This window comes from Gigantopelta aegis, chromosome 3 (assembly GCF_016097555.1).
Source record: "Gigantopelta aegis isolate Gae_Host chromosome 3, Gae_host_genome, whole genome shotgun sequence".
NCBI lineage: Eukaryota > Metazoa > Mollusca > Gastropoda > Neomphalida > Peltospiridae > Gigantopelta > Gigantopelta aegis.
Window position 1 is genome coordinate 52,740,397 of NC_054701.1, and position 24,984 is coordinate 52,765,380.

At 36.8% G+C, this 24,984-nt stretch overlaps 1 protein-coding gene across 2 annotated transcripts in view; it reads left to right on the forward strand.

The window, feature by feature from the left end:
• The window catches only part of LOC121368228 (ribosomal protein S6 kinase-related protein-like), a 139,986-nt gene that overhangs the window by 92,885 nt on the left and 22,117 nt on the right, over positions 1–24,984 (forward strand). For both annotated transcript variants that reach the window (XM_041492866.1, XM_041492865.1), the window contains one exon: positions 11,729–11,830. In XM_041492866.1, the coding sequence (XP_041348800.1) occupies positions 11,729–11,830 (102 nt within the window). The remainder of the gene's footprint in view (positions 1–11,728; positions 11,831–24,984) is intronic.

The following is a 24,984-nucleotide window of genomic DNA, read 5'->3' on the forward strand; positions in this document are numbered from 1 at the left end:
GGTGGGGATCTAGACTATGGCGAGTGAATTTTTGTAGGGACTTTGGGTGATACTCCACCGGAAAATACATTGAAAAAATTAAAAATCTTTGGAGCAGCAGACCTCAACGTGAAAGAAATGTGGGGATTAAGTAACTAGTTTTATGCTGACTTTGTCATAATGAATAAATTCAACATAACATGTCGAAATTATAAAATAATACAGGCAAACCTGTCCTAGCGGATTTTTAATGTAGATGCACTCATTATAAGCAGTGACCTGTCGTGTCAATTGTATAAAAAAAATTCATTTTAAACAACAGTGACGAGGAAGGAAGGAAATGTTTTATTTAACGATGCACTCAACACATTTTATTTACTGTTATATTGTGTCAGGCATATGGTTAAGGACCACACAGATATTGAGAGGAAACCCGCTGTCACCACTTCATGGGCTACTCTTTTCGATTAGCAGCAAGGGATACAACAGTGACAAGGTGCAGCAGATAAGCAATTTTCACACTTTCATGTATACTAGTACCCATTCAGTCTGTCTCGTTCCAGCCAGTGTTCCACAACTGGTGTAACAAAGGCTGTGGTATGTACTATCCTGTCTGTGGGATAGTGCATATAAAAGATCCCTTGCTGCTAAATGGTTAAATTAGTTGCTTTTCAATTACATTTCATCATTTCTAAAGAAGGCGACATGTGGAAAGGTGATTTAAAAAACCCCTATAGAACACATATCCATCAATTAGCAGTACAGACGGTAAAAATAAAAAAATAAAAATACAGATTGTAAAAGTTGCACTTGTATTAAGATACCCAGATAGCACACCAGGGTTGGCCCAATGTTGGCCCAACATATACCATGCCATTGGCCCAATGTAGACATGGTCATTTTGTCCGTTAGTCACCTTGTTCAAAATATTAGTTATAAAAAAATAACATATACTGTCAAAAAAGAAACACATAAGCAAAATATTCATAGAATTATCTCTTAAATACAAAGTGGCATAATTTCGTTATTTATGATGGTATCACAGTCACATTTGACATGAGTATGTGACAATGTTCTTGCTATGGACTAACGGCAGTGGAGGCGTTTTCGTCACCAAACGGCGTTGCACGAGGGTGCCGAAATCAGTACCTTGTGTGGCCACCAGCACCAGCAATCACTGCTCGACATCTCCTTGGCATAGACTGAATGAGTCTCTGAATCCGGGCACATGGAATCCTAGCCCATTCTTCCTGCAGTGCATGTGACAGTTGCGGAAGCGTCTGAGGCTCTGGGTCATGCTGGTGTACACGTCTATCCAGTACACGTCTATCCAGTTTGTCCTATAGATGTTCAATGTGGTTGAAAAATCTGAGATACTATATTACATTATATGTCCACACACCTTACTAATAAAATTTCAAGCAGACTGCCTGAAATTTTCAATATCACTTTATAGATGCCAATAGTGTTAATATAAATATCATATACATGTGTATTTTTTTATTATAAATTGTATTATCCCCAGATCATTGACAGGGTCATGCTTGGGGAGCCCTGAATTACTGCCTTACAATATGCTTTTAACATTATCAAATATATTAAATTAAACAAATATATAACAGAATCATAATATAACATTCATAAGGAGATGTTTAGCTTTTTGAAAAATAAAATAAGAAAGGAAAACAGTGAGAGAGAAGAGGGAGAGAGAATGCACATTTTGTTCAGTATCGCGTCATGATTTGCTACACAAGTATCGGAGATCACTACACAATTTTAAAACATTACTAGTAAACAGTAGTTGCTAATCAATTTTCAAATGACTAGAAATATCACTAATAAAAATTTTGAAATTTTTTTTTTCCCCTGGAATGATAAGATATTGAGATCTTACTAACAAGATTTAAAAAAAAAAAAAAAAAAATGTTTTATTTTGCTTGTTTTTTCTGTTTGTTTCCAAACAGTTGAATTTTTTTTTTATTATTGAAATTTATTATAATTACATTTTTTTTTAATATAAATTTTTCTATTTAAAATTTCCTTTGTGAAATATTTGGAATGGCCTAATCTTTGGTTTTGAATATCCATACTATAAATATTGAATGTTGATAATTGTTAGCCAGGTTTACAAGTTTTTTATTTTCATTATTTATCATACCAAATCTAATTACTGGTATTTGTTTTTCTAACGAGTCGTTTGCTAACATCGGTGCAATGTTGTGCCAACGTCGAGCCCACAGGTACCCCCAGACAGAAACCCCTAATACAAATACTATAGTTACATATATAATACTCTTTATTATATAATGCTACTATAACATATCTGACGTTAATTTTGGGGGATACCTGTGGTTGAGCCGACCCCTTCCAGCAGAAGTAAATTTGGCGCAAATGCTTCAATGCGGTAATTTATTTTTTACGATTTACACAAAACCTTGGTAATTTCCACATATAAATCCATACATTTTCTGAAGCAGAAAATATTCATATTCATTAAGATTTTATATCATGTTTCAAATACTTACGTGGCAGGTTAAATTCCTGAAATTAATGCTGGAAATATTTTCTGTTCAAACACAAACGACTGGCTGCTGAAGGTGAAGGTCAGAGTTTTCCTCACGTGGTGAGATTGGCCCAAACCAACCATTTGCCAATGTCGTGGCAACGTTTGGGCCAGCAATGGGGATAGTGCCGACCGTGGCAACATTGGGCCAACATAGTTGTGCTATCTGGATAACTTCTTTTTGCGTATTTTAATTTTTGGATTAAAAATTCAAGTCTTACTGCTGTTAAAAACTTCGCCCTCTCTAAAGTTTGAGAGAGAAGTGACTTTGCTCTTTGATTTTGACTGCGAGTGAGGCCCAAATTATAGTCAGAGTGATTGGTCATACCTCATGGTCAGCTATGAAGAACTTGATACAATCTTAATTAGCCATGACAAGGAACCAAAGACAGACTATTTTAGAAAGAACATGTAATTGGATGTTCTCAAGCCAAATAAACCACAAGCATCACATATGAATTGTAATTTTATTTAGTTGAAATTAGCGGGTAAGACAACTTGGGCATGCATTTAAAACCAAAAATGCTGCTCAATATATGATCAGCATTGTATCAATACTGAATAACTTACCGATACCGAGGTAAATCACCCCCAAAATACTGATACTGACAGAACCTGAAATTTCAATACCGCCCAGCTCTATGGGAGATACAAACATTTGTTAGGCCTAGTAGGGGACATGTATTGCTTTGGTAGTATTCTCTGAATGCTTGTTCTTTCTTGAGGTTCTAAATCCTTATTTTTAATAAGAAATCTTTACGATTTATCTGAAAAATTATAATATTGCTATTTTTGTAATTAATTTTAATTTTGAACCCTGTAAATTACTCCTTTAATTTTTGTAAGTGAAAATTGTATTTTATTTTTATGTAATTTCTGTAATTTATACAAATATATATTATAGTTTGGTTTTTGACATTTAACTTTGGCCATTACTAATAATTTGAATACTCACAAAAACAAATTCTAGTCATCCCATTTAGGGCCCCACAGTATCCTTAAAACCTATTTTAAAAAGTGACATCCACCCTAGGGGTGTTCCACTATGATGCCACAACACTTAGCATGGGTGACATTGTAATAAAAGGTGGCATCAAAAGTGTTAGGTAGGGTACTTTTGAAATTTCGCCACCTGACTAAAACAGAATCATTATTAATGGCTATGAAAAATCTAATAATCTAACCCCACTGATAGGTGTCTATTTGCTTGACAACATGTAGATAGCATATTAACTAATGAATACTATGCAGTATTATTAAACAAAATAACATTAGCAAAGGTTTTCCACTGGTCTGCCTTCAAAATACAAGTGATGAAAAGTTTTCTCGATAATGTGTGCATAATTACAAGAGACCTTATATTCAGGATTTTAAAATAAAATGAACAAAATAAAAATTGTTAAAAATATTCTTTTATGGATTATGGTGATACATGTATGTGATATAAAATAAAATACACCATTAAAGGCATTCAGTCACAGATAATTAATAACCCAACAAAGTATTATCTGCAAATATCATTTGATTGGTCTCTACAAGTACTTTATTTAACTATCTACATAACCACCATATATCCCACTTACTATTGATATTTTATAAAAAATAATTTATGTTGATGGTTCATAATTCAGAGGAAAATAATGATAATAAGAACGCTTTTACTGTCCAATGCAATGTAGGGTAAATCGAAACAAAAACTGTGAAAATAAGTTATTAAAAAATAATAAAAACATGTACTGAATACATTAATTTATTTTAGTAACAAAAGCATTTTAAATTGATCGTTGGTCATACGCAGAAAAATCTAAACATCGGGATCAAACACCTTCATTTTCCACCTTGTCAAAGTCATTATTATGCAAGATATGCCACAACCCAATGGGTAATTACAGCTGGCTTGGGATAGGAATTGTTCCATTTTTAAAGAATACTGAGAACTATAGCTAGACGGTGTTTATATACGATGGCACTCTCAGAAGTGGTATTATTATTTTTTAAATTATGTATTGGCCACAAACTATTACATATAGCAGACCTTTTAAATATAAAGAGCTGAAAGCAGATTGCTAGAATATCACAAACTACACTCGAAGTGGTGACCAATCACTATTAGTGGAGCAGCAGAGCCAAATTAAAAGTCCTCTAGTTTTTGAGATATTTCAACATAGGTTGAGATCTATCAAAATGTTTGTCTTGGGGTCAGGATTCAGAAAACCAATGTTGACATTGTGGCAAATTAGTGCGGACTGAGAAATTTGGGGTGAGAAATACGAAAAAGTAAAAGTAAAAATTCCAAAGTACATATATATGCAAACAACAGGTCTAATTATTAGTTTTTAAATTTTTAAGGCTTAAATGACTTTTATTATATGAATGACCATATGAATTAAATTTACTGTATTTATTTATTTGAATGACCATTACATAAAACAAATGATACCAAAAAGAACGGCTTCGAGCAACAAATGTGCACATCAAAACAAAATTAAAGTTTAGGCATGATCTACTTATCTTCTTGAATTAAAATCTCAGATTCTTAGATAATGAAAAATACAGAACAGTTTTAAAATCAAAATAAATTCAGTACTGACCAAAGTATGACCAGTATATGACCAAAGTATGACAAGTGTATGACCAACAATTATAGAATCTGAAACAGCAAAATGTAGCTAACTTGTGTAGTGAAAATTACATCTGCTCAGTGAGAAGTGTAGTTTTAGTTTAATCACTTGCATTATCTACAGTCTGCTGTGTCAGTGCCTATATATTGTCAATGGGGTTTAGCACTGGTTTTCACCAAAATCCTCAACTGATGTCTCACAGATGCAAGTGGCAGAACATACATGACCATGATTTACTTATTATCTGTAATCGTCTAAACAACTACATGTATTCAGTTGCACAGGAACAAACACTAATATTTTAGAAGTTAGGGGCTGCAACTCATTAGTTATGCATGATGACTTAGTCTCAGGTTACACTGGATCTAACATGTCATAAATTACAATACCATCAATTGGTAAAGATATCGAGAAACATGCAGCTAAAACCTGTATTTTCTTCTTCTTTTCGTTCGCTTGTTGACTACATGCCGAGGCCAGTAGTGACTATGAACGATACTGTTCTCTGTAGATCACTTCTTGTGCCGTACAGCTTCTTCTGTTGTAGTTGTCCAGGTAGTCTCCCTTGATCAGCTACTGTTGGTTTATGCAGTCTTGGATGACATTTTCGGTCATCTGTTCTGCTTCTCCACAGGGGGGCGGGATGTAACTCAGTGGTAAAGCGCTTGCTCGATGCGCGATCGGTCTGGGATCAATCCCTGTCAGTGGGCCCATTGGGCTAGTTCTCATTCCAGCCAGTGCTAATCGAAAAGAGTAGCCCATGAAGTGACGACAGCGGGTTTTCTCTCTCAATATCTATGTGGTTCTTAACCACATGTCTGACACCATATAACCATAAATAAAATGTGTTGAGTGCGTCGTTAAATAAAACATTTCTTTCTTTGCTTCTCCACAGGAGCACATGAAAGAACGTACCAGCCATAACCTCTTGTGCATATGCTGGTTCAGCCTGTTGTGTCCAGTCCTTAGTCGGAAAATGATGACCTGTTCTTGACGGGACAGCAGGTTTGTTTGGGAGGTCTATAGAGAAATTTAATATGGGATTTCATCTCTTCGTATGTCACCCAGTTATCCTTCTGTTCTTTAGCTGCACCCAGTTTTGCCAATCTGTCTGCATTTTCATTTCCTAGTATGCCACAGTGAGCAGGGATCCATTGTAAGACAACTTGGTTGACACTGCTGATAAGATGTAGGGCTTCTGAAAATCATATCAAGCTTGTTGTTTTCAAGAGCCTGGAGGGCAGAGAGAGTATCTGTCTCTGGTGCTGATGATGTGGGCAGCATGAATGAGAGCCTCAACCTCTGCAGCATAGTTTGTGCAGTGTTTCCCTGTAGGAAAATGTGCCTCCTCTCGGTAGCCACTAGGGTCCATGATGTATATTCCAGCCCCTCTGTTTTCCACTGCATTTGTTGCAGATCCATCAGTATATAACTGTGTTCATGATGTCTCTGGGTACTGTTCATCAATCATGGTCAGTGTCAGGGCTCATTTGTGTAGTTCACTGTGTTCCTTTCCAGGGGTGAGGTGTTGGACCACTGTGCAGATCTTTATATTGTTCAGTTGTGGTTCCCATGGTGGGATGCAGCTGACAGTACTAACTTGATGGATTTTATCTGGGAGTTGTCCCTTTTATTGCCTCAGGAGTGATTTGCTCTGTTTATGAAAGCTAGTTCTTTCGAGTCTGTTGCAGGGATAGGCATTCATTCTCTTGTTCATTAGGTGTTGTGTCACAGACTTGAACTTAGTGGCTTGTATCATTAGCTTGGAGTCCCAGCATTTCCTGAGGGGTATGATGCCAGTGAGCTGTTCCATTTTCTCAATGGGGGTTGACCTCATTGCTCCAGTTATTATCCTCAGTGCTTGGTTTTGAACCCTGTCAAGGTTTTGTTGATGTGACTTTGCTACTGTTGACCATGCACTGGATCCGTACTCAAGATGTGGTCTGATTGCTCATTGGTAGACACTTTTCAGTATGTTATGATCAGCACCCCACTTGGTGCCAGCTAGTTTTCTCATTATGGCAAGTTTTCTTCAAGCTATGGCCTCGGTTTTCTCCACTTGTGATTTCCAGGTCTGTCTCTTGGCAAAAATGACCACCATGTATATCTGTTGGTCCTCATACTGGAGAGGCGTGTCATCACGTTTTAGGTTGCCTACTTCCTGCTTTGTGGAGAGTGAGAAAAGAGTGGCAGCTGACTTGTCTTTGTTGATTGTCATGCACCAGTCTCGAGTCCAAGATATAACATTGTCATGGGCAAGCTGCATGCGATATGTTGCTGTTGTTGCATACTCCGAGCATCACAAAACTAGGTCATCTGCATATAGTGTTGCATGTATTCCTTTGGGTAGTTGTGTGACCAAGTCATTGATGAAGATGATGAAGAGAGTAGGTGACAGTACTCCTCCCTGAGGTACTCCATGGCGTATGAGTACTTTCTTGCTGTGTTGGCCATCTACCATTACTCTCGTCTTTTGGTTATGAAGATAAGACTTGATCCACCTGTACATGTTGACACATATACTGTTTTTTGTAGCTTTGCTAGCAGGCCATCTTTCCAGACCTTTTCAGAGGCCTTTTGCAGATCAATGACTGAGGCAAGAACAACCCTCTGTGCTTGGAAAGCATCTTCGATTACTTGTGACAGGTAGGTGGCCTGGTCTTCTGTGCTGCGGAATTGTCTAAATCCTGCCTGTTCTTGAGTGATAAAGTTCTCAGTGTCAAGGAACTATTGAAGCCGATGATTGATGATGCACTCTAGGGTGTTGCAGACACAGCTAGTTTGGCTGGTGGGTCTGTAGCTGCTTGCCTTTTGTTTGTTTTTACCTGTTTTCAGTATGGGTATCATCACCGCCTCTTTCCAGATTTGTGGCACCTTGCCTTCAGACCAGCTTAGGTTGAACATTTTCAACAGCTTGGATCACGTAGTATTGTCTAGGTGTTTCAGCATTTCATTAGTAATACCATCAGGTCCTGGAGATTTCTTATTTTTTAGATGTTTGAGGGCATTTTCAAGTTCTGGTAGAGTTATACTATTCGTCATGGAATCTTGCGGGGTAGCTCTACATGCCGTTTCTTTTTGTTCCCTTTCGTGCTTCTTTCATCTGAGTTGTTGTGATGGTGATGTCACTTTCTTTGGCATAGGTCAGCATATTTCGTACCTTTGAGTATATTTCCATCCTCCATTGATCATTGAAAGATCTTCTGTCCATGGGATTCTTCCTCATTTAGTAAGTTTCCATAATTTGGTGCTGTCCTTTTCAAGGTTAAGTGCAGCAGTTTCGTCTCTCCAGCTTTTTCTTTTGGATTCAATCTTGGTTCTGAGGTATATGACTTTAGCATGCTGAAGCTTTAGGTTGTTGTTTTGGCTCGGGTTAGACTCTGCTTCTTCCCTTACCTGGGTCAGTTCTTCATGTACCATTTAAAGTTTTTTTTATTCGAGTAAGGAGCATATATACTTTCCTGACTCCTCTTGAGATATTTTCTTTGGCAGCTTTAATGATTTGGAGGTTGAATTCCTTCACTACAGAGTCTATGTTCCTTCCCTGCACTTCAATTTCTTTGGTCAACTCGTTCGTGCGAAGCTTGAAAAGTTCCCATTTGGCTTTCTTGTAGTTCCACCTTGGGGGCTGTGAAGTTGTATGGATTTTGCTATCACTTAAGGTTAGGAGGACCGGTCGATGGTCACTTTTCTCTAGCTGTGGTCCTACTTCTCGACTAATGACTCTATGGACATCGTCAGTACAGAAGGTCATGGGATGTTGTGGAATGCCAACGCTTGGAATAAAATGTAAGTTGATCGAGTGGGTCATTGATGAGATTAAGGTTCTTTTCATCCTGCCAGTTTTCTATCTCCTCTCCTCTTTTGTCAATGTTGTTGTAACCCCAGATCTGGGATTGGCTGTTGAAGTCTCCAACAAGTAGGAAGTTACTGTCTGATGTCTGGATATCATTTCATTTTGTAAGGGGTAGTTTTTCGACAGGTAAGTTTTCCCCCAGCATTTTCACAATGAAAACTGTTCAAAGGAACAATCCTTTTTGTCATACAGAGTCCCAACAAAATACCATACTCAGCACTAATTGCTGTTTTGTTCATAAAGCTTTTAAGTTATTATGTAGAAGCATTCCGTACCATTAAACAGAATGCAGATTTATTTTTCCATGTCCAAAGAAAGAGTTCATTGTATCACATCTAGTCTAGCAATAATCACAGTGCTTTTCTGGGAATTTAAAGTTTCAATTGACCATATATCTGATGAGCTTGGGTAAACTTTACCACATTTGCATGCTTACCAGTATGATCTGTTAAAGAGACTGTTCTGAGTTTGCTGTCTTTGTTTCCGACTAATAATTAAATACAGCCTTTTTCACAACTTAAATACATTTTCCTTTTTGGTGCATGTAGTTTTACAACATCAGTGTTTCTGGTCATCCTAATGTTTGTAGTTGTCTAAACATGATTTTACCTCTCAATAGTTTCATACATACATAAAAAAAGAGATATCTTTTAGGACGTAAAATGAAGTTTGAGCCACTACAATATTAGGACAACTGAAAACATATTGCATATGCATACACATATTCTAAACTGGAAAAAATATTTAATGTAGTCGTTACAAAGTTTTATGAGTTTGAAACACATTACAATGGCAGTAAATTGAGGATACCAGTCCTTTTAAGGAATAAACTGTGCTGGCAAGTATCTGCATGGTGGTGGATGAGAAGTGTGAGGATGTTTAGTGTCAGGACTCGACATCAATATGTTGTCAGCACACGTCCAAAAATCATTATTTCTTATATTGGTCCAATCTGATTAAAATTAGCTCTACTGGGTTTACCAGAAGATTTAACATCATTGCATGGACTCCCATGTCTGGGTGGCATTTCATCTATAAATAACAGTTGTAACATCGACCAATTACACTTCGCCTTTTATAGCGTTATTCGAGAGCATACAAATTCTAAAAATATCGGACGAGACTATTTATGCAATAGGCAAACTTGTTGGTCTGTTTCAACATTGAAAAAACAGGGGGAAAAGTGCAATAATAAACTCTGGATTGTATACTACTATACCATCATGTTTTTTTGTTTTGTCTTGGAAACAAATTTTATATAAAATTTTATATTGCAGTTAGTTTCCGGCATACTTCGTAATTCACCCGAATCATTTCATATACTCTCGGCATAATCCCGAATGTTTTCAAATTCTTTTCAAAATCACAGACATGATTTTGCAAGTAAGGTTTTGATTGGTCGAATAAAAGGTCAACTGGACATAAGCTCCAACGGGCTGCTGTTAAATCCACATGTAATAGTGGAGCTAATTTTAATTAGATTGATATTGGTCTCCTCTTGATTAGATTACATTTGTGGAATGCCAAGGATCCAAAAACACATATTGGTCTTACCTGAGCAGTTTTGTTACTTGTACAACCAGTCAAGTCTGATAAACAATGTCTTGTTCCAGGAGAATCTTTCCCCCCCCCCCCCCCCCCCCCGACATGTAAAGGTAAAGAAATTTTTTACTGTTGCAGAGAAATATTTCTATCTTCTGCAAACAAGATAGTAAAGATAAATAAGAACATAACAATGGATAGTGTAATTATTATGTACCTTCTTGCTGTCAGTTGTGAAAAGAACAAGATTTATGTCATGAAAATGAACCTGTTCCATTTTTGCAAAAAATTGAAAGACACTATCAGCAAAATCTCAATAGTTACCATATCTGGAAGGATTCTGTGGTTAGAAAAAAGCGACATCTCTCACAGAGTGTGATGCAGTGTTATCTGACAAACAAAATAACCCTTGCTGCCCCTTCCCCTCCATTGAATTTTTTTTTATAACTCTCCTTAAGCAAATATTCTATTCTTTTTTTTTTTCCAATAATTTTCCAGGGAAGTGTGTCTTAACACCCCACTGTAAACTTCGCTTGCCTCAGTCTAGACCCACTTGCTAAAATTATGCACATGCACCTGCTGTGGTCCTGTGTACTGTAGGTCCATAAAAGATCCCCCCCCCCCCCCCCAAATAACCAAAACAAAAAACCCCCAAAAAAACCACCCAGATATATATAATAATAATAATAAAATTGTGAGTTCATGTTCCAACTGTTTATTATTTTATTTCAGCATATTTGCCATTATTGTGTTATAAAATAATATTTTAAAATTTATTTGACATGTAGCCAGCCCGCATTTGCCAAGTCTTTATACACATTTATATAAAATTCAAGGGTTACATTACACAACTGTTGTATATATAGCCTCATCACTATTCGGTTTTGCTGTACATTTTGGACTTCTCACAAAAGAGTTCCAAGATTTAACAATGAAGCATGCCGACTGGTTGTTATGGGATTCCCTCCAGCATGGTTCTTTTAAAATGTTTTGAATGATACAATAGGGAAGTTTGATATTTCAAATGAATGTAGTTTCTATTTATAACCCATATTTAGAGAAATAAGGCCAAGTAAATCCGTGGCTGAATGCCTTTAAAGCTAACAAGTTATTGGTTTTATAACAAGAACAAAAAGCTTATAGGTTTTGTTTGACTTTGTCTTACAGTTAAGTCCCATGGATGTGGTGCCAGGTGACTTCTTCCCAATGACTGGAATGAGTTGGGCACCTGTCATGGTAGAGAAGGAATCATCAAAGGCTTTTACTGGGGTATGTTTATATCATAGAATTTACAGCTTATTCCTTGCTATATTTTACAAACAACATTTCCTTTATTTGTACTGTTGCTTGGTATGAGATGACAGTATAATTAAATTTACACAACTATAACTTTGCTTTTCAGTTTACAGTGTTTCCCCAACGGATTTTAGTTCAGAGGGTTGGCATAATAGTTAGCCTTGAATGGAGCTCCTGGAGTGTAATGCTGGGGGAAATTGAGGGGGTTTGTCGGGGCATGCGCGCACCCCCATTAAAAAAAAAAAAAATTCAATTACATTTGAAGTACATGAGAGTGTCATGTACGGTTATTATAGAAGTCTAAACAAAAGATATATTTTAGGCCAAACAAAATAAATTTCTGGTCTGTGGTCAGCGCGAGCGGCGATTTGACAGCGATTTTTGACAGGCTTTTCTTGCTATGACATAAAACCGAATTTGAAGCCAAAATGAACTAGGATATGCATTCTAATTTCAATTTAAATAATCCCCTTCTTGCTGTATAAAATATACCCACCTTTTCTATGCAATCTATGCTTTAAAAAAAAAAAGCTGCATTGTGGCATCAATTCTGGAACTTTGGTATGACCAGAAAGAAAGAAGTGTTTTATTTAACGACGCACTCAACACATTTTATTTACGGTTATATGGCGTCAGACATATGGTTAAGGACCACACAGATTTTGAGAGGAAACCCGCTGTCGCCACTACATGGGCTACTCTTCCGATTAGCAGCAAGGGATCTTTTATTTGCGCTTCCCACAGGCAGGATAGCACAAACCATGGCCTTTGTTGAACCAGTTATGGATCACTGGTCGGTGTAAGTGGTTTACACCTACCCATTGAGCCTTGCGGAGCACTCACTCAGGGTTTGGAGTCGGTATCTGGATTAAATATCCCATGCCTCGACTGGGATCCGAACCCAGTACCTACCAGCCTGTAGACCGATGGCCTGCCACGACGCCACCGAGGCCGGTGGTATGACCAGAGACCGACTTTTTTTTTTTTTTTTTTTGCATTAAGATATATTTCAATAATAATTCGCAATAATAATTAGGGTATAACTATATTTTATTTGACGATTTGCAGGCGTTCATACTGGTTATACAGTCGCAAATTGAATTTTACTTTGACATACATGTAGTTATCCCCATTCTAATTCAATAAATGTATTTTCTTTTTAAAAATTGTTTAAATAATAAAAAAATTCAGGATAAACGCAGCATTAACAAAAACCTGGTCACTACTATCGTGTTTGGAGTTATCCGCCTTATAAAATAATTATAGCACAAGCGGACTAAAAAATATGTTTTTACACATAATATAACTGCTGCTCCTAATATCGTTTTTATATTTTATTGTTTTACTAACAACTATACCAACTATTATTGCCGATTTCACTTTTTGCGAATACTGGTCATGACAACTGGTGCACAATAAAGAAGATTCATAATTTGGCAAAGTTGCCATTATTTACTTCCGCATTCCTGTCAGTGTCACACATGTCATAAAATTTAGAGGAGCTCGCTTGGTATTTTAAAAACTAAGTATTCCAACTAAATAGAGAAATAGCATATGAATATGCAAATAGGCTCTTGGGGAATCCCCCTAATTTCCAACAGTAACTGGTGCTGGAAGTATAACATTTGTCACTATAGTGGAAATTAATATCTGGGGTGCTGTGTTCATGAAAATATAAGATGACATTATCTAAAGTTGGTGTGAACAAGATGGTGGCCATTTTTCAAAATGGCTACCAGTCCATCAATAAAAAAAAATGTGATTTTGTGGCAAAACTGATGTCTATGGGGTCAATAAGTTCATCAAAACTGACTGTAATACTGTCAGATTATTGTCAAGCAGTTAAAATGGCTGACATGTAAAATGGCGGTGGGGGGGGGGGGGGGAGGTATATGAAAATTGAATAATTTGTGTTCAAAGACACTTTTTATTTTAAATATTAAGTTTTGAAGTTTCGTTAACATGTTTTGAAGAATTCTAAAACAAAATGGAACCTTAAATTGTAAATAATCATCTAAAATTTAAATCAAGATGAGGTACACAAATATAGATATACCATTGCTCATTGAATAATCATTGTCATTATCACTGTTTCTGCCAAAAAGAAATATTTGGATATGCATGGTGCTATGGAATTGAATGCAACCACAGTCATTATGGGGTATGGGTGGCCTCCTCCAGATAGAAAATGGGTTAACTTTAGGGTTAGGGTTAAAAAATCATTCAGTAATGATAAGTAATTTGTTTTGTCAAAAATTAACTTAGAAAATAAAATCTGCAAAAACATTTGGGTATGGTGCCATACCTGTTTTACCCTCAGGCAGAAACCAAGATTATACAACTATTATTAGCACTCAAAAGTTACCATGCATAACTGTAATACCAAACCATGAATGAATGAATGAATGAACGAACGAACAAATTGTTAACAAATCCATAGCACGAATCCCCTGAAGATAATATATAAATTGAGTGCACAGTGTTATATACTTAACTCCAAAAGAAACGCGAACATTTTAAAATATTAAAAAACCCACATTTGAATAAACTATGTACAAATCGATTAAGTTGACCAATAGCCATCTTGTCAGCGTATCCAATTCCACATAACGCATGAAAAAAACGAGTACAGTGTGACGTCACGCACGTGCTGAAATTGACGACCAAAATCGATCTGGAATGCAAAACGGGTGGATCATGAAAGATGCGAATTGCACGTGAAACACTACCAGGCCTGGGTATAAAAGAAACGCCAGACAGCAATGTTCAACTCATTTTACGAGTAGCGATACAACGATGCCACGACTTAACGCTGATTCCAGACATAGAGCTTTGGGGAATTTGGAGGCCGGAATGGATGCCAGGCAGGTTGCACGTGCTTTCGGTGTCCATGTCTCGAACAATCTACCGTCTCATAGACCGATTTCTACAGAACAACAACGTCGTCGACCGTCCACGTAGCGGCCGTCCCAGAGTGACGTCACAGCGCCAGGACCGTTACATCGTCCGAACTCACATGCGTGATCGGTTCGTACCAGCCACCACAACAGCCCGGCAGACAGTGGGAACCCACAACCGCCCCGTTTCCTACACCACGGTACGACGTCGTCTGATCGCCATCCATCTGAACTGTCGTCGACCGTACATTGGACAACGTCTCACACAGCGACACCGCCTTGCACGACACAACTGGGCTGTTCTGCATCGACAGTGGCGGAACCGACAGTGGCAGAACATCGTCTTCTCCGACGAAAGCCGCTACTGCTTAGATAGGGCCGACGGTCGTATGAGGGTGTGGAGGCGTCGAGGTGAGCGCTTCACAGATGCGTGTGTTATGGAGAGGGACCGTTGGGGAGGGCCTTCCGTCATGCTGTGGGGTGCCATATCCTGGGGACGTCGTGTACAACCTGTCATCTTCGACAACAACGGCCGAGGACGCGGCAGGGGCGTCACAGCACAGCGCTACATCGACGAAGTGCTCACGCCTGTGGTGGTGCCTTTTTTCGCGGGTCACCGTCAGATGGTTTACCAGCACGACAATGCCAGGCCACACACGGCACGGGCCACCCAGGCATTCCTGGCACAGCACAACATCATCACAATGGACTGGCCAGCTTTAAGCCCGGATCTGAACCCGCATCTGTGACACAGCAGCAGCTCCGCCAGGCCGTCGTGGACACCTACAACAACGTGCCCAGGGCCTTCATCAGGAACCTCTTCCTCTCCATGGGTAGGAGGTGTGCGGCAGTCATGGCCAGCAATGGCGGACACACCCGCTATTAGTGGACATGTTTGAGTGGCATGTGACGCCATTGAAGAAGCGCCATGGCCTTGACATTTCAAATGACAATGCGACCTCGATTTTTAACATGTCAATAACATGAAATCTCATCTTTACGAATTGTTTAAGTTTTTCATAGAAACGATTATTTTAAGAACTTTGGGACGTATTTCAATGAGTGCACTCAAAACCTCCAATCTACGTATTCGCGTTTCTTTTGGAGTTAAGTATACATACTACTGTCCTCATCCACATATACGTTATCATCTGGTACACTGTCTGCTTCATCTCACTATTATCTTCATACACAACATAGTCATCTGGTTCATTTCTTGCCTGATGTTGTGCATGGTTGTCCATTGTCAAAGCATGATCACTTTGAAGCACAAGAAATGGGCTGTCATTTACACATGAATTGTTCAGCAATTCTGGGTAAGATCAAAACTAATTCATTAGCTTAAGTACCACAAACCAATAGAGCATTTTTGTTTTCAAAGCCAAATTTGATGGGATTTCCAAATTGTGACCTTTCACAATGCCATCAGCCAGTAGAGACATCACTGCTTACCAATGTAGGTTAAAGCTGTCTTCTTTTGGGATGTCTCACTCCAGCCACTAGTGCACCACGACTGGTACATCAAAGGCTGTGATATGTGCTATCTTAAATTGTCTATGGGATGGTGCATGGAAAATATCCCTTGCTGCTAATCGAAAAGAAGTGGCGACAGCGGGTTTCCTCTCTCAATATCTATGTGGTCCTTAACCATATACCCGACACCGTAAATGAAACGTGTTGAATTTGTCATTAAATAAAACATTTCCTTCCTTGTTTGAGGTAACTTTTGCAAGCACAGTTTTCTTTACTGGCAATGTCATATTGAAGATTGTTCAGTGAAGCGCAATCTGCATTTTTATGAAAAGAGTAGCCCATGAAGTGGCGACAGCGGGTTTTCTCCCTTAATATCTGTGTGGTCCTTAACCATATGTCCGACGCCATATAACCGTAAATAAAATGTGTTGAGTGCATTGTTAAACAAACTATTTCCTCCCTTTTATGCAGGGACCCAATACATTTGATGGCTGCCAAATGTTCTTACAACAATGTCCCTTGTGTTCCTAAGTTCAACTGGTCAACTTTCTGCATCGTTAAAATGAACATTTTCCATGTCATAGCCAAATAATTGTACTGTATTGCTTATTCATTAGCTGGTCATATATAGCATGCACTTGTCTAAACCAGTTAACACTGCTGTATATTTCTTCCATATATGAGGAGATATAATAATTAATATGTTCTTCACTCCAGTTATAATATTAGGAAAACTCTGCAAATGTCTACACAGAATACATGGAATTTTATGTTGATGGAACTCTTCAAACGCAAGCGCCAAAGGTGCAGAGCCCTAGACGGGGGAGGGGGTCCCAGATTTTTATATCTATAAAAAAAACCCTTGCCAAACAATGTTACACATGTACATGTATGTTAACAAGTTGCATTAAGTTGTGGTGGTACATGTATGCATGTAAAATGGCCTGGTCACAGAACCATGACAAGAAACCATTTGTTTTCAGTCATACCAATTAATGTACGATATATAAATAATAAATGATACATGGCAAAAATTTAAGCCTACTGGAACATATTGACTACTAATCGGCGGTTATTGGATGGCAAATGCACAGTTATATCGACATTTGGTCACAGATGAAATCCGCTGTTGCCACATGGCTACTCTTTCCAAATAACAGCAAGGAATATTTATGTTTAACAATACCGCTATAACTGATTTGGTGATTGAGGAGTCCGACGGGTAACAAACCCGGCTACGTTATCCTGGTCATTTGGGGACAAGGAATTTTATATTTAAAATCCCATTTGTTTTTTCATTTGAGCGGAATTCTCAATCCCGATCCAACACCCCCCACACACACACACCGGTTACGGGCCTGTTTATAATTATACTAACCATCCTTACTTTTCATTTTAGTCCTATTGACAAGTTTACCACTAAGAATCATCAAATAAATATTAATTTAATCACTGTCATTTTGAAGTTTTAACTGTTCATTAATAATTAATTACTAACCATTCTCACTGATTAACTTTATGACTGTCACTATATAACCACCACTGTCAAACAGTTAATTATTAATCACTGTTCTTTTGAAGTTTTCACTGACGTTGGGCGTAAGTGTACGCAACAATTCGGCAAACACTAATTTCCGCCCCCTTTTCAGGGGTACAGAAATTTTAAATATTTCACTAGTCTGCCAGCCTAGAAAATATACTTTTGTTTAGCAATATTTTAATATATATTTATATATTTACTGACAAAAACATTAAGGACACTTAATAAGTTATCACGTGACAAAAGAACAAAATCAAACCTTGATTGACAAATCTACATGTATACATGTTGAAATATTCAGATCAAGACTACATTATTAACATTTCTTTCATATAGATAATATTTACATATTGCTAACATGCATGTACTTTCAATGTAAACAACTAATTTTTAGGAACTATTGACCTTTCACAAGCCTCGTTTCCTGGGAATTAGACTAAATTGGAACCACTATCAAAACGGAACAATTTTTGTTGGTGAAAACGAAACCGATTTGGCTATAAGGGCACCTCAATGTAATGGCGAGAATGATACTTTTTAAAAAACAAGCTGTAATAGCATTTCATTTGATTGCATTTCACCGACTTCTAGTGAACTACTAATACATGTACTTCTATCTCCGCTATATAGAAATAAAAATAAAACAAAATAAAAAAAGATTAATATACAATGTAGCTGTTGTTTTATTGAAGATATTATCGTTCGTGTAATGATACCGTTTTAGCCATACATTTTTGGGGGTTCCGTTTTAGCCATAGGTTGTGGTGTCGTTTCAGCCAACGCTAGTTTCTGTTTTGTCCAGTTTGGTTCCATTTTCATTTGGGGCCATTTTGGCATGGTTCCCAGGGGTTCAAAAATTTCAAAAAAATTACTTACCACAGGGCAAGTGCCAATCGATATTCACTTGCCCCATATATTTTTCCACTTTCCCATACTTCTTAAGGTAACCAATTGTCTTACTCCTATTTAATTTAATACAGTGCTTAATAATGTAATAATATTGAAAGTAATTGGTTTGACTGCACAAATAAAGAATTTTGCCAGTAGGTTAGAACACTTACTCAGTAAGTACTAAATGTATATGTCTGTCCAGTAGTATCCACTGTCTTCTCTATATGTTGATTTAAACTTTATCTTTTAAATATTGTCCATTTGTCGATTTAAAATTTGTTATTTGTTTGGTAGTGTCCACTTGTTCATCTCAATATAATGATTGTGTCGATGTATGTATAAGTGGCCGTGGATGTGGTGAGAACCCTTTCCACTTGTGAGCCATTCTTTTATGGCTGGCATTGGTTGAAAAATGTTTATGGATTTTGGCCCATGTGTCATTATTGTGAGTATATTATTTAACATTCTCTGCCCCAAAATACTTCTCTGGAATGTTTTTACCCAGTTCATAGCTGAGAAAAGTCTCTCGCAAACAGCCGTGGCTGGGCTCAAAGTAAACATGAGCTCTGTTAATGTTTTTAAATAGTGCATGATTGGTAAACAACAAAAGGGAAGGGGTGTACATCGATTGCAGCCTTGTATTTTTAATTTATTGAGCATAATTTATTTGTTAAAAACTATTAATAAAGCAGAAAAAATTAATATATTCATGTAGGGCATCGCATCATCATGATTATGGAGTAGGGCTAATGAAATCTAACTTGTCACGATTATGACGTAGGGCTAATGAAATCTAACTTCACCGTACCCATTTATTTTACACGGACGTAGATTTACATTTGCAAAGTACCGAAATACATTAAGTATGTTCTGCTACAAGGTTTATCTAAACTAAAATATCTTGCAACGTTTATAAGAATACAGTTCATAATATTTATTTATTTATTTGTTCAAGTGAACTCGGAAATTATAAACGTGCATTGTTCATTTGCAAAGAGTAGATTCCAGAGTCCACTGCGTTAACGTCTAATATAATTTCAATATGACAATTTTTGCACAGTATTGTCTCAACGCTCCATTATTTTTCAGTAATTGAGAGATGAAACCCTACTTAATTAACCCACCAAAATCATTGGTGTTAATTTCCATACTAACATATATTCACATAAAATTTATTACTCAGTGATGTATTTTAAGTAGGGGAATATCCTCGTAACTCTCCATTCCTGAAAAATAATGGGACTCAGTCTCCATTATTTTTCAGGAATGGAGAGTTACTCGGACATTCCCCTATACATAAGCTGTAAAGCGTATTGGATGCTATTTCCAAGTTTGAAGATCATCAAACTGATTACTTGTAGCAATGCAGTCAAACGTTCAGTAGCGGAAATTACCGATCTTAGTCGATAGTAAAAGGGAATAACTCTAAAGTTGCTATTGAACTTTTCAACACATTGTTTTCCATTTTGGTGTTAACGCACTGGCAAGAGTTCCGATTGTTCCAGCATTTAGGGTTAGGGTTAGTTCTCCTTAGAGCTATGTAAATGCTCGAACGATCGGAACTTTTTCCAAAGGTTTTACCGAGATTTGTAACAAAATAATAATAATAAAAAAAGAGAAGAGTTTTAGGTGTTAATTAGTCACTTGTCATCGGGCATATGCAGTTAACATATTACTTGCCCGGCGTGAAAATTCCACTTGGCATGGGAGTTGGGCGATGGGATTTTTGAACCTCTGGTTCCGTTTTCACTATAACCCATTTCCGGAATGTCACGCTTGTGTGGTTCTGAACTCTGAAGTCGTCTTATTGACATTGTTTGAATGGTTTGGAATTATTGCATGGCTGATGCGGAGACACGGATTCAATGCAAAATAAATAAATAAATAAAATTATAATACAATCAATCAGAAAAAAGATAGATCACCCATCAAACTGGTAGTTGCATTTTTTAACTCGTCCATCAGAATTTTTACTCACATTTACTTTCTGCACCCCTGTAAAACCGATAATTAAATATAACAGGAAATTACTAGTAAGTAAACAAGTAAATAAACATAGCAATACTGTTTTATTTTAACATTGATTACAATTAATTTTTGAGATTGCTACAAAAGCAACACACCTCACCTGCTTGTTCTGCAAATTCGTGATAATTCGGAACACCTTGTCTGATCATGAATAGAAATAGACTGAATGATCGGAATATTCCAATAGACAGTACGACTTCCGCTTACCAATGAGAACAGTTGATACATGTTATATTGAGGAAGACACCACTGTTTTCTTTTTTTGAACAAATGCTTTTGGTTTCAGTTTTAATTTCTCAAAAATTATATAAGTTAACAGTATAAAATTTTCACCTTGCAAATTTGTTAAGGGGAGCGTTTGTTTGCACGCCGAGATATGATTTACGGGCGCTATACAGGCGTGGGCATGATCGCGTCTGGTAAACGGCAGTCACTGTAGTCAAATATCTAGGTATCAATCTGAACGATACAAAGATATTGTGTCTCAGTGTTGAACAGGACAAGATCAAGAAAGTTAACAGTTTTAGTCATTCCCAACATTGGAACACAGGAAATATGGTTTTAGGAATAAAACTGGAAGCCACCAAATTGTTAGGCCCTGCATACAGTAAGACGAGTATGACATTGCTTATAAGGAGGGTGTCTTTGCAAAGAAATGGCCACCAGCTGATGACATATATACACATGCAGACTGCACTGATGTCTGTTGAGATAGCAATAAACCACCATGCCCATGCATAAGGATCCCACCAAGTGTCATTTCGAGAAAATGCTTGATGGGTATGGTTTACCCGAACTGATAAAACAGACTTTAATTGATCCAATATGGCTGTTGGTTGCTGATTCTCTCCCCCCCCAACTGGCTATCAGGCTCGAACAATGTACTTATTTGGTGAACATATTGATGACAAATAGCTGTTCAATTTTTTTTTTAATTTTATCTGTGAATTGAACACAGAGGTGAGTCCATTTTTTATGGTTACAATTTTCACAGTCCCGGTAAAGCAATTCGTGGGGGGGGGTCGTTGCAGGGTCCGAATAGCCCCAAGGAAAAACACTGGGAATTATTTGACTATAAGCACAAGTACCTACTACATACTACTGAATTATTGATTGTCATCTATTTTTGTTGCTGTACTGAAAATGAAAAAAATCTGCAAGTCATTCAGTTGAAAGTGTACAATAATATCCTGGAACTGCAATCCAGGGCTTCTAGATTTTTGTAAAAGTCCACTAGCCATGGCATCAGTGATTTTTTAAATCATTAGCCATGTTTGAAAATTCACTAACCATTGATAAGACCAATAAATGAAAATAAAGACCTTTTCATTGTATAAATTGTAAAACTAAATTATATAACTAAGATCATGTTTGATAGTTTGTTAATTTACACAACAGGTGAACTAATCATATTTTTTTCCAGTTTGTCTGAAAAAATACATATAAGCTAAAATATTCATCAGTTTAAAATAAAGTTACCTATGAATTAACAGCATTAAACTTCAAATTAATGTTTAATAATACCCCAACACAAACAATATATTGGCTATTGGGTATCAAACAAAGGTAAGTATATATGAATGAATGAAGCATTAACAAAATAACTTTGTTAGGAAAAACTATATCACAGTTTAAAAGGCTCACTCTCAGTCATAAATTTGGTAATGAAGTGAGAATCTAAACTGGATTTTTTTATTATGTAGATGTATTGTTAACTTTGTGTTATTTCATAATATAATGCACTTGAAAAATCATATCTTGCAAGTCTTGCACTTTTAATTATGTAAATGTTTGAAAAATAAACTAATTAGCTAAAATAAATGGTGATGAGCAACCTTAAAAGACTGGCACCATTTGTATTCATGAGTAACTGTGTTAGGTTAAAGGTCCACAAATCATGGCATATTAGTAATACACTATATAAAAAACCCACATAAAGATTACACTATTAACCATAAAAAAACAAAAATACCACCCCAATTATTAATAAAGCGACCTTTTGTCGATTTGACCCGCATCTGACCTGTGAAGTAGCATCAGGTGAATTCCACTCATTCATTAGTATGTTAGCATGGTGACAGCATGTAATGATTCTTCGGAAAATAGCTCATTCTTATCGGAAGTTAGTTTGGACATTTCGGACTTGTCGCATTTGTCTATTTATTCTAATGCTACCTCGATTGGTGAGGAAGAAAGAGAAAATCCGTTAGGGGTACTTCCTTATCAGTTTGAACCGTAGTACACCGACGATGATCCGTCGAGCCAAATGCAGTCAGCCTATTTGCAGCCCGGAGCCCGGACATCGCCCGGTGACAAAAACAAAGCCCGAATGTTAATGCTGACGTGTACATTGTTCATATTTGGTACAAAGATACACCTCAACACGATGCATTTATATTATGTTAAAAAAATAAATGTAGGAAAAATATTTTTTAGAAAAAATCCTAATTAATATTAACTGATGACTGGATAGCATTTAAATAATTAATGTATTGCAATTATTATTAAAAACAACAAATACATGTACATACATTAAATATGTTTTTGAAAAACATCATTAAATATATTAAACAAGGCACATTCATCGTCAGTCTAATGATTACTTGGTTACAGACATCTACGATTGGTACCTGTTTCGTTTACAAAATATGAAAATAGAAGATTTTATTGTTCAAAGTTAATCCTTTAATTGGTTAACTAAAGGCTTATTTGCAAAAGCAATACATATCTACAGATTTTGCACACATCACTACGAGATCAAGAAATCTTAAGTGGTTGTGTGTGTACTGCCAATATGCTACTGTATCTGTGATTATGTAATGTTGTTGTAAAGAGGTGTTTTCAGACGTCGGATGCACGTTTGTTCCTAATTTGCTCTGTCGGTGTCGGAAGGTGTGAATTCCATTGTAATGAACAGAATAACACTGATGTATGCGTTTGTTCCCAACAATTTGTGGTCGGATGGTGTAAATGTCGCAGTAACAATGATCGTTGTAACGAGGTCTGACTATTTTTTTTTAAATCGCATTAACATTCGGTAGGACTATCTGTTTTTGTTTTCAGGTGACGTTCGGGATATCGTTGTGTACAGCCCGAACATGAAAAATACGATTGTTTTCTAAAAATATTTTTCCTAAATTTATTTTTTTAACATATATAAATGCATCGTGTTGAGGTGTATCTTTGTGCCAAATATGAACAATGTACACCTCGGCATTAACATTCGGGCTTTGTTTTTGTCTCCGGGCGATGTTTGGGCTCCGGGCTGCAAATGGGCTGAACAGGGGGGATACAGGCATGGAACAGACAAGTTCTTTAACAAAAGTTTCGGTGCCATTCCCATCGACCATCTTAGATAATTGTCGTAATCCCCAGGTGTGAAGTGGTCACTGCAAATCGAATCCCATCTTGACGGTCCTTTCCAATACACACGTGTTCGGTTTAAGAACTGCTTCCGTGCAAACAATGTCGGTTTGTCTTTCGGAAAAATATGCAAACTTCTTTTGCCTTTAACTGCAGCTTTTGTACATCCATACAACGAACAATGGTTCACCATGTTTCACATTTGAAAGATATCTTCAAAATAATATTCCAAACATATAATTCAATTCAATAGAATAACATTTTCGCGTTTTAAAAATACACATGTTCCACTTTCATGTAAAATGACTGAAAGGCTGTGAATGTTATGCTGGTTAGGGCGTCACAGGGTCACGTGACTTGACTCTTGGAGTTCAGAGGCTTTTTGGCAAGCGATGGAAAAAAACGCGACTTTTTATTGCGAATATATTAAAAACGAGTAAATGTTTTTACATTTATTCTATTGATACTTCATATATATATGTAAAAGGTATATGTAGATACCAAACAATAGTGAATTACGTTTTTGATAAATGTAGACCTTTAACAACTGTTTGGTTGCCAATGGTTTAAAGGAAAATAGTAGCAAACTAACTACACTGTAGGATCATTTTGGATTTACCGTTAAAATTTCATTGTTAGATAGATTCATGACACGGATGGGACATAGATTAGACTGTTGCATATGAAAGCAAATCGAAAGAATTAGTGACTTGTAGATCCATTTTTGTTTGTTTTCATATGATCGTGTTAGTAGATTTTTTATTATTTTATTTTTTCCCCTTTCCCACTGGGATGGTACAAAATGGCTACGCCCGTTATATATAATAGCCGTCACATTTAACCGTTTTATTACTTAACTATACGATTATACTTGTTGATATTAAGCAATAATGTGCATTATATATTGAATATGCATACCAGGCCAAATGCCTTAA